An 11,614-nucleotide genomic window follows, 5' to 3' on the forward strand; every position below is an offset into this window, starting at 1 on the left:
ATTCAAACTGATATTTATTAACTTTTTTTTAACATGTTATCTATTGTGCTTAATACTGGAGGAATAAAGATGAAACATAATTCTTATGAATTGAGGAAGACACTACAAATGTATGATTTTTAAAAAAGATTTTATTTATTTGAGAGAGGGAGAGAGAAAGAGAGAGAGAGTGTGTGCATGAGTGGGGAGAGGGGCAGAGAGAGAGAGAGAGAGAAGCAGACCCCCTCCGAGCAGGGAGCCCCATATGGGGCTCAATCCCCATGACCTGAGCCAAAGACAGGCACTTGACTGACTGAGCCATCCAGGCGAGCCTATCATGATTAATGCTATGATGAACAAGGTGCTAAAGGGAACACAGAAGAAGGTCATTAAATTCAACTGAAAGGGAGGATGGAGTTATCTAATTAGGGAAGGAGAGGCTTTCCAGAAGAGATGAAGCTTGAAATGAGTTTTAAAGGACAGGTATGAATAAGCCAAATGTGGAAAAGAAGAAATTAGGTGACTAATACTATCTTCTCTCTGTTGAACTTACCTGTAGCTAGATAAATGGGATGATTCTGGGCAGGGCTCCAGGCCTGCATGGCCGTACGGTCTACTTCCTTTAACTTCATCCTGCTAAAGAGAATATTTTACATAGAAATATACTGAACACGTAACATAGAACATAAACATTTTTTACACAGAAATACACTGAACCAACCACTACTTCATTAGAATGTCCAAATGCCAATAAATCAAACTGCTTTAGGTATCGTTTGCTGGGAACATTCAATAATAGAAAGAAGAAAAACTTGTTAAATTATTTTGAGACAAATATAGGGCTTTTCTAATTGTTTACAAATTATTGTCCTTCCACTGAAAAATCAGTCTGAAAAAAAAAATTAAAACCAAAAAACAATACAGGGTCGTACCTGAGGGATTAACCTTCCTACACAATATACTTCTCAGGTGAGGATGTGGGACACTGTATCAGAGTAAGAGAAAGCACACAATAAATAAGGTACATCTTCCTGGAGCAGGATTACTAAGTGATTAAGAGCAGTTTTAAAAATTAATTTTAAAGGTAAATTACAGAGAAGAACATAGTAAGCCTACAGATTTTAAAGATAAATTTAGCAGAAATTTTAAGAAGCTGGTCACTCCAAGCTACAATTCCTCATACCACTAGTTCATATATTCTCCGTTAAAGTTACTTCGATAGAAAAATTCAGCAAGTACTGTGCTGTACCTTAAAAAAAAAAAAACAAAAACTTTGTTACTGTACATAATACAGTCACATGGCACAGTATTCCACTGTAAGATGTACCAGAACACCTGAGTTGTTTTTAATCTTTGGCTATTTTTAAAAACAATGCTCCAATAAATAGCCATATGTACATGTTATTTCATTCATAGGTCAGGAGAGCTATAAATTTCCAGAAGTAAAACTGCTGGGTTAAAAACAAATTCAATTTTAATTCTGATGGTTATTGCCAAGTTGCCCTCCACAATAACTGTACCTTTTCACACCCCTACAGCCTTACCAGGGAAACACTTTTAGGTTTTTACCAATGACAGGTGAAAAATGTTTACGCTGAGTAGTTACAATTTGCATCTCTCATCCCATAATAATGTTGAGCATCTTTTTTTATATGGTTATGGGGCATCCATATTTCCTTCTCTGTCACTTTTTCTATTTTACTTGCCTATTTTTTTTATTGGGTTGTCAGACTTTACTTTTTTTTAGTTATGGGTTTTTGCATTTTTTTTTTTACCTTTCACAAGATTTTGATTTTTTAAAAAATAGATTTTATTTATCAGAGCAGTTTCAGGTTCATAGAACAATTGAGTGAAAACTATAGAATTCTCACATACCTTCCCCCACTCCACTCGCCTCTCCCCCAGCCTCTCCCACCATAAACTGTCCTGCACCGCAGGTCTATTTGTTGCAGTCCAACCTATGCTGACGCATCATTAACAAGCAAAGTCCATGGCTTACTTTAGGGTTCACTCTTTGGGTTTTCTATGGGTTTTGACAAACGAATAATCACCCACCCAAATCCACCCATCCACAGTTAAAGAATCATTCAGAAGTTTTTCTGCCCTAAAAATTCTGTGCTCCACCACTTTATCCCTCTTCTCCTCCATCCCTCCCTCCTGGCAACCACTGATCTCTTTGCTCTCTCCATAGTTTTGCCTTTTCCAGAATGTTATTTAGTTATAATTATACAGTACGTAACCTTTTCAGATTGGCTTCTTTCACTTAACAACAGGTAATTAAAATTCCTCCCTGTCTTTTTGTGACTTGATAGCTCATTTCTTTTTAGCACTGAAAACTATTCCACTGTATGGATGTACCATGCTTTAATAGCTAAATTTATCACTTTTAAAAAAATGGTTCCTGAATTTTGATTAGGTAGAAAGGCCTTGTCTGCATGACAAGGTTATGAAGAAATTCACCCATATTTTTCTTCTAAGCAAATTCATTTGTGGCTTTTTCTATTCATTTGAATTTTGACTCAGGACCTGGAATACATACTGGTATACAATGTACGTTCATAGCTTTTTCTTTTCTTTCTTTTTTTTTTTTAAAGATTTTATTTATTTATTTGACAGAGCTAGAGACAGCCAGCGAGAGAGGGAACACAAGCAGGGGGAGTGGGAGAGGAAGAAGCAGGCTCACAGCAGAGGAGCCTGACGTGGGACTCGATCCCGGACCACCGGGATCACGCCCTGAGCCGAAGGCAGACGCTTAACCGCTGTGCCACCCAGGCGCCCCCATAGTTTTTTCTTATTACAATGAAACCATTTACTAAAAAGTTTTTTCCTACAATTTTAAGATACCACTTTTATCATGTACTAAGTTCCTATATTTAGGTTTATTTCTGGGTTTACTATTTATGTTTATATTCCTATAGGTATTAGGATGTAGTTTAGGATCTACATGCCTATATATATTTAGGTTTATTTCTGGATTTCCATTCCTTATGTCCATTTATTTACATGCTAGACATTACACTTTTTTTTTTTAAGTTTATTTATTTACTTAAGCATTCTCTATACCAAATGTGAGGCCTGAACTCACGATCCTGGGATCATTCCAATTTTAGTATATGTACTGCCGAAGCGAGCACAACCCTGAGATCAGGAGCGGCATGCTCTACGATTGAGCCAGCCAGGCGCCCCAAGTACTCTACTGTTTTAAATACTTAGGCTTCAGAGGAGTATGATTCCCATAACCCCTAGCCGTTGCTTCTCTCCCACACTATTTTCCTTGCTATCACTGTTTATTACATAAACTTTAGAATAGTTTTTGTCTAATTCCAGAAAAGAGAATGTTAATATTTTTATTGAATCTGCATCAAATTACTACATTGAGAAACTGATACAATGTTGAGCCTTTCCAATGAGAACATGCTGTCTTTTAAGCCTTTTTTATCTTTCAGTATTACTTTAAATTTTTTGACATATTGGGTTTATTCCTAAGTATTTTATCTTTTGGTTTGTTTGTAAATGTGGCTCACTCCCACCCCATACCCATTACATAGACTGTCTTCCTGGTATTGTTATACAAAGGCTAACCGTATTTGTACTACCATATTAAACAGTAGTGGTAACAGTGAAATTTCTTGTCTTGTTCCTTTTTTTAGTGGGAAAGCCTACTATATCACCATGGGACATGACTTTAGGTTTTGAAACACACACATGCACATATATAAATGTATATAACGTAAGGAAATAGTCATCGATTACTGTTTTTTGAGTGCTATTTATAAAGACTGGGTATTGAATTTTCATCAGGTAATCAGAATGGCCACAGATTCTTCTTCTTAGGTCTATCAATAAAACAGATTATACTAATAGATTTCCTAATATGGACCATCTTTTTCTACCCTGAATAAACTTCTCATGATGTATTATTCTACTAAGGTGCTGCTAGATTCCATTTGTTTAACAGAGTTTTGTGTCTGGAGTTGTAAGTAAGATTGCATCTATACGTTTCTTCTTTTATGCAATCTTTGTTAGGTTTTATATCCATTTTATACTCGCTTGTAGAAGTTTTCTTTTTTTTTTTTTAGATTTTATTTATTCATTTGATAGAGCGGAGGGGAGAGGCAGAGGGAGAAGCAGACTCCCCATTGAGCAGGGAGCCCAACATGGGGCTTGATCCCAGGACCCTGAGATCATGACTGGGCCGAAGGCAGACGCTTAACCATCTGAGCCACCCAAGTGCCCCCAAAATGTAGACGTTTTCCATCTTTTTCTACGCTTTGAAACAGCTTCAACAGCAGTACTGAAATTATTGGTTCTTCAAAGATTTAGCAGAATTCTCTCATGAAGCATCCGGGCCAGATGCTTTTTGGGGAGGAGTTGCTCCTCTGCTAATTTTCTCTATTTTTCTATAGAAATTGATCTACTTGAATTTTCTTTATTCAAGGTCATTTTTTGTATATTATGTTTTCCTATGATAATCCTTCAATTTTTTTTACAGATTTTCTCATTTTTTAAGACTTGAACAACACTCATGACTCTTTAAACTTTTGCTATTTATGATTATTATTCTTTATCTATTACATATATTTGTTTTGTTTCCCCTTACCCTTCTCTTTAATAATTGATTAGCTTAACTAGTGATTTGTCTATTTTCAAACAGCCAATTTATTAGTTCTGCTTTGTTTTCTAATTCATTAATTTCTTTTATTTTTATTAATTCCTTCCTTCTACCTTCTTTTCATTTACTTGGAACTTTTTCTAACCTTTTGAGTTAATTGCTTAACCCACTCATTTTTATTATTTATTCTTTATCGACATAAGTATTTAAAGTTTTGACTATCCTCTGAGCACTGCTTTAGCTAGATTCCATATATTTCTAGTGTTCTCATCACTATGGTCATCTATATATTCTACAATTTTCATTTGTATTCTCCACTGACCCAAGAGTTGTTTGAACTTAATATGCAAGTGCACTGTGATTTTTCTATACTACTTCTCCTTTCTAAAATGTATTGAAGTTTTCTTTGTGGGCTATAGAGAAGTTTTTGTAAATGAGATCTAAAATGAAAGGGTACACTGTTTTCAGGGTCAAGTTCAATATATATTAATCAAAACTACCCTATCGACTAAACTGCTTAGGTCATCTACAGTCCTACCTTTTTCCATTTAATCTGCCCTGGATCAAGATTACTGAATCAAAAGTCACTTACTACTAATGCATTTATGCCTATTTTTCCTGGTACCTCCTGAAAGTTGCTTTATGAAAGTTACTTTTTATTTAATACACAGTCACTTGGTTGACACATCTTCATAATGTTAAATGTTCACTGTCAAATACACATTTTAACTTTGTAAAGTATTCTTCTTCATCTTAAGTAAGCCTTTGGTCCTGAATTCTACTTTGTCTCATATTAAGACCATTACCCTAGCTTACTTTTTAATGTGTCTCTATGTATCTATTTTTGCCCTTTTCAACTTTTGAACCATGTTGTGTTCACTGGCTGCCTTAAATACAGCAAAATAAATAAATAAATAAATAAATAAATAAATAAATAAAATCAGATTTTGCCTGGTCATCTGATTTGAAAAATTTTTAATAGATTTTAATAAGGCCATATAAAATCTACTGATATAAAATTTTCTCCTGATTTGACAAATATGGTTGCTCTTACTTCTATATTATTTTGCTATTTTGTTTGGTTTTATAAGAAAAACTTTCCCTGTTGTCCCTATTTGTGTATTTATAAATTTTCTGATAATCAGGATGACTTCTATTTTTGTTCTAATATCTATTTCTAGTTCTATCTTTATAATTTAAAATAATTTTATTTGTACCATTAATCCTCTATTTCTTTACACAGTAATTACTATAAGCACTAATGAAATTAGTTTACATAATCTTACTGCCCTTCTTGTACTACACAGTTATAATCAATAGTATTATCTTTCTCAGTGTTTACCTTTGTACTGTTGAATATGTTTATACTTCTACCAACTGATTTGTCAGCTTTAAAGGATGTCCTTTGACTCCCAGCTATTACAGATGAGGGGATCCATTAACTTATTTTACCTCCAATTTTTTTCCTACTTCCCACTTCTCTTAATTTTTTAGTTTTAGAACCAATTCCTACATTATCAGATATTTGACATATACATTTTATTCTTTCTTCCTTATTCCCACTTTCATTTTAGTCTCAGGTCTATAGTTAAATATATTTAATGATCTCCAAAAGTACTTTTGCCAGCTTTCTTACTCATCTCTAGAGTTGAAGTTCATGCTCCAGCAGTTTCCTTAAGAGCGCCCTACACAATATGCCCTATGCCTCACATGTTCAAATTGTTTATACTTGAAGAGCATTTTACAGAAAATAAAAATGAAGCCCCAGAAAGATTAAATAATTTGTAAGTGCTAGCAAAGGGTAGAGCCAAGATTTGAACTCAGAAGTCTACTTCCAGAGTCCAAGCTCTTACTTGTTACCCCAACAAATTCAGGTATTCAATTTTAATCATAGAAAACATACTAACATTTAGAAGAAATAATGACAAAGCAACCAGGATGCATGAGGACATTAAGAGAAGAAATGAGGGCGCCTGGGTGGTTCAGATGGTTAAGCATCTGCCTTCGGCTCAAGTCGTGATCCCAGAATGGAGTCTTGCCCACAGGGAGTCTGCTTCTCCCTCTCCCTCTGCCCCTCCTCTCTGCTCATGCTCTCTCTCTCTAATAAATAAATAAAATCTTAAAAAAAGAGAGAGAGAGGAAGAAACGTATTTTAGAAACTGTGCTAGGTTAGGCAAAAGTGGATTAAGGAGGCTGAATCGTGTGGTTAAAAGCAGTAGGGCCTCTGGAGTCAGTGCTCGATCTGAATATTGGCTCTGCTACTTAACGATACCTTGAACATACTGTTTAACCTCCCTGAGCCCCATTTGTAAAAAGAGGATAAGAGTGACGACCTCATGGTTGTTGTGAAATTTAAATGAGATAATGTAGTTTATATAGGGCCAAACACAGTCCCAGCACATAGGTTAGTATGGGTTTTAATATGCTAACTTTTTAAAATTATTACAATCATGAGATTAATCAAGAAAACTATATATCTAGTTTCCGAAGACTATTCTGAAAAAAAAGGGGGAAAAAATCTCAATTTTCTAAGTGAAAAAGAGGCCTATTTTCTATAAATGAAATGCTCTCTTCCTCTCAGCCAATCGTTTTTAATAGTAAGTTCAAGTCCCAGCTCCTTCGTGAAAAGTACCCTAATGATTCAATCGACAATAATCTAAATAATCTCTTAACTGTACCACTTCAAGCGTTTTATAATAAAGTGTCTTATTCTATCTTAACAAAACTTTATAACATTCTATTAGTACATACTGCTACATATTTTTCCATTGCCTTTTATACCAAATATTTTATATGTCATCTTGTCTCACTAACTAGACAAATAATGTGTTTTTTCAATCAAATATTACAACTTTTACCCTTTTTGGAATCAAAATTGCTTAGTACTGGGTGAGGTACATAAAAAGTTTTGCTTGTTTGATTTTGAATGTTTATATTTAAGGAAATACAAAAAGACTGATAAGCTAGAAAGATTACTTTTAGGTAAAACATTTAATTTTTAAATTTTTAAGTGTTTAAAGGAAAAAATAACTTTAATAACTTTAACTTTTCTTACTTAAAAAATAGGGGAAAATATCGTTAGAGGAAAGAGGTTTTAGAAGATGCTTTAGAATAATTTCTAGGGGCACCTGGGTGGCTCAGCCGTTAAGTATCTGCCTTCCGCTCAGGTCATGATCCCAGCTTTCTGGGACTGAGCCCTGCATCAGGTTCCCTGCTCAGTGAGAAGCCTGCTTCTCCCTCTCCCACTCCCCCTGCTTGTGTTCCCTCTCTCGCTTCTCGCTCTCTGTCAAATAAATACAATCTTAAAAAATAATAATAATAATTTCTAAAAGTGAAAACAAAACAGCTACATGTATTTAAAAAACCCAAGTGAACATAACTCAGTAATCTAAGAGCAAAGGACAACAAGGGTTACCTAATTCATGAACACTTAGTTAATATGTAACATTTACTGAAAGAGAAAGAGATAAATTCACAAGTACATAAAAAGGGTTAAGTGGGAATTCAAAACATTTATAAAAGTCTATTTCTTGTCCCTAGCAATGTTCCACTAGATGCAGTTGCACTTATTAACTTGTACTGAACACAAGGTTTTAATACCAACTGTTTTTTTAAAAAAAAAAATCACTACAACAATGGCCTAGAACTACCTTTTGTGGTCTGAATCTAATTAAAGAGTACTATAATCTCATCCGCTGCAATCATTCTCAAAACACTAAGAATACCATGGAAATACCGCCAGCGTATTTCCTTCTCTTAGAAATGATCATTTAGTTGTAACTAATTTTCTTGAAAATCTGAAGAATGCTTAGATTAAACCATGTGTACTTCCCAAGTGAGACATGCTTTAAAAGCTTTGTGTAATTTTTTTTCAATGTCACATGTGATTTGAATTCACACTATGCAGACTTATTTCATTCAAGACTATTTTACACAGAATAAAATCATTCTGACAATGCAAAAAGAAAATTGTGGGGACAATGGCTTGTTCACATATGTCATCTACAAGAAAATATCTATGGCACAACAATTTAGGATATGGTGTCTGGAGCCATACCCTCAGTTTAAATTCCAACTCTACCTTGTCCTAGCTCTCACATGCTCTAAAAGGCATGTAACTTTACCTATGTGTGTCTTGGCTACCCACTTGATAAAATAAGTATAATAAAAATATGGATAAGAAGGGCTGTTGTGAGGGGCGCCTTAGTGGCTCGCACGGTTGAGCGTCTGCCTTGGGCTCAGGTCATGATCCCAGGGTCCTGGGATCAAGCCCTGTGTCAGGCTCCCTCCTCACTACTTCTCCCTCTCCCTCTGTGTGTGCTCATGCTCTATCACTCTCCCTCTCTTTAGCTCTCACTCTTTCTCAAATAAATAAATAAAATCTTAAAAAAAAAAAAGAAAAGAAGGGTTGTGACAATTAAATGAAGCATTACACAGAGAGCTTAGAACAGTGCCTGGCACATAGTAAATACATGCTTGTAAATGTCAGCTATTGCAAAAGCCACAATCTAAAATGTTTATCCCAATGAATCTTCAAGAACACATCTACTGAAGGGGTATGTGGGTGGCTCAGTTGGTTGAGCATCCGACTCTTGGTTTTGGCTCTGGTCTTGATGTCTTGAGATCGAGCCCCACATAAGGCTCCATGCTGAGTGGGGAGTCTGCTTGGGATTCTCTCTCTCCCGCTTTCTCTGCCCCTCCCCCATTGCTCTCTCTTTCCTCTCTTTTTTGCTCTCTAATAAATAAATCTTTAAAAAAAAAGAATACATCTACTGAAGAAAATTTATGTTCCAGACCAGAACTCATTTTTTCATCCAAGTTTCTCCCCACAACATGCATGTAGTTAAATGCATGCAATTAAGTGGAAGCTTTTTTCTTTCTGCTCATTTTCTAATTGGTAATTCTGTAAAGCAGTACTTAAACCTAACAGTACTACCGTCTAAAAAATACCAAACTTACACTGCTACATATAGAGATGACTCATACCTCAGAAAGTAAAAAGTGGAAGTTAATAGAATTGGAAACTCTTACTCTCAAACAATCTCTAGCTGGCACTGCGTTTGGTAAAAATCCATCTTGTGTGGGCAAATATCTTATTATGGATGGGTACATTTGTTCTACAGGATTTATTTAGTGTTATCAATGTTCTAGGCTCATCTCATTCAACCAAAACCAAATCAAAGAACTAACTATGCATTGAACTAAATGCTGTCATACTTATCTAGAATCTAATAAAACTTTTTGAGCTGAAATTAACCTATCTAAGAATGACAACATTTCTAAAAACACTGTAAAAATTTAATAATATCACCCGACAAGAATTTTAAACTTGGGATCTGTAAACCTCATGAAATTATATAGAAAATTCTGTGTGTGTATGTGTGTGTGTATTTTTCTAGGAAGGTGATCCAATGCTTTCATCAGATCCTAAAAAGGGAGTGGAATTCCAAAAAGTCATAAGAATCACTGCTCTTTACAGTTACAAATTTCTTTTTGTTCTAAAGTTATTAGTTTCAAAAAGGACCTGCTTATATAAAATTAAGAAGTATAATTCTAAATCCATTCCAATCTCACATTTCCCAAATAACTTTGGATGTGTGTAACATTAATTCACAACTACAAAAACGACTTGAGTTATCCAAAAGTTCTTCGAGCCTACAATCCTTTCCCAGAGCTGTTTAAGAGACAGTAAGAAACAAAGAGCACAGAAGAACCACTAAAAAACGGTAAGTAAACTTTAGCCAACCCCATGTATGTACAGAAAACACAGGACGGTAGGATAGAAGAGCGAGGCTCTAATTATCGATTGAATACAGTTACAAGCGGTGACAAAGACAGTCAAATTTCAGTATTCTATAGTTAGAAAAGACAGTTTTGGAGAAAGGATTTATCACAGACCATCACTGCAACTTCATAAAGACCTACATAAAATTAGTCGCTTGCACTCACAGAAAAGTTCATAATGCCCATAAGCCCACGTACTATTTTGATTCGTTTTACACGTACCCTGTAATTTAATCTCTCACTAGAATAACTTATTAGCAAAAACATACAACACTTAATGAGATTTCTTTCAAGGTATAGGCTGAGATTGGCGTTGAAATAATCCAATCCCGGTTCAATGACACTAGCCTTCAGTTAAAAACCTATGAACCTTTAAACCTGGCAAAGGTTCAAATACAAACAAAAAATCATCACCAAACTAAAGTCAACCAAAGTGACCCCGAGGTTTGCTTCCTTTGCTCGCCCTTGGGGCCCGCACCTCTTTGTGCCCAAGGGTGTGAGGGTCTTCTAACCTCAGACCCCAGTTACCGGCACTGGCACGACACCCAGTCGCAAGCCTCAGGGGAGCTCCTGCTCGGCAGTGGAGACGTTGGCGGATGTGGATCTGCGCGATCCCCGAAGCAGCCGTGACGCCAGGCGTTGTCCCGACGGGCCCGAAAGGAAGAGCAGGGGCGCGCCGCCACCACAGACCGGGCCGCAGGCTGACGGGAACCAGCGGAGACAGATGCCGCGGTCCCAGCTTTCGCCTGTGCTCTACCTCAAGACCCGAGGGCCGGCGAGGAAGACAGAGGGGGAAGAGGCGGACACACCTGGCGGGGACCCTCAGCGACCGGTTCCTGTGTTAGCGCGACGCCCGTCGGACTCTCCCAGCATTCGCCGCCGCCCCTCCTCCCGCCCCAGGGCCACCTCCACGTTCCGCTCCAACGTGGCAGCCGCAGCCCCTCCCAGCCGGCTGGCCGATGCTTCCGGGAGCGACGCCTCGCCCGGCCCACTCCGGCGCGCTGCCCGTCACGGCACTTCCGGGAGCTGTGGCAGGCGGAGTCCCCGGCGCGGGGCACACGGTGAGACCGGCGGAGACCCGCACGCCTGTGGGGTTGGGGACCCGTTCTGAAGGGCGGCATGCGGGGCGAGGACGCGATGACCTGAGTACTCGGAAAAAAAAAGTCCTGCTGGGTGTAGCTCTGTTCGAAGAACGGCCGAGGTCCCCAGGAACGCCACGTAGCGTTAGTCCTGTGAGAC

At 37.2% G+C, this 11,614-nt stretch overlaps 1 protein-coding gene across 1 annotated transcript in view; it reads right to left on the minus strand.

The window, feature by feature from the left end:
• Positions 1 to 11,274, minus strand: part of SEC31A (SEC31 homolog A, COPII coat complex component) — a 73,393-nt gene extending 62,119 nt beyond the window's left edge. The window contains 2 exon segments of the mRNA XM_026509852.4: positions 533 to 615; positions 11,185 to 11,274. Coding sequence (XP_026365637.3) covers positions 533 to 611 — 79 coding nt within the window. The 5' untranslated portion in view covers positions 612 to 615; positions 11,185 to 11,274.
• Between the last annotated feature and the right edge of the window lie 340 nt (positions 11,275 to 11,614).

Source organism: Ursus arctos, unplaced genomic scaffold (assembly GCF_023065955.2).
Source record: "Ursus arctos isolate Adak ecotype North America unplaced genomic scaffold, UrsArc2.0 scaffold_9, whole genome shotgun sequence".
Classification (NCBI taxonomy): domain Eukaryota; kingdom Metazoa; phylum Chordata; class Mammalia; order Carnivora; family Ursidae; genus Ursus; species Ursus arctos.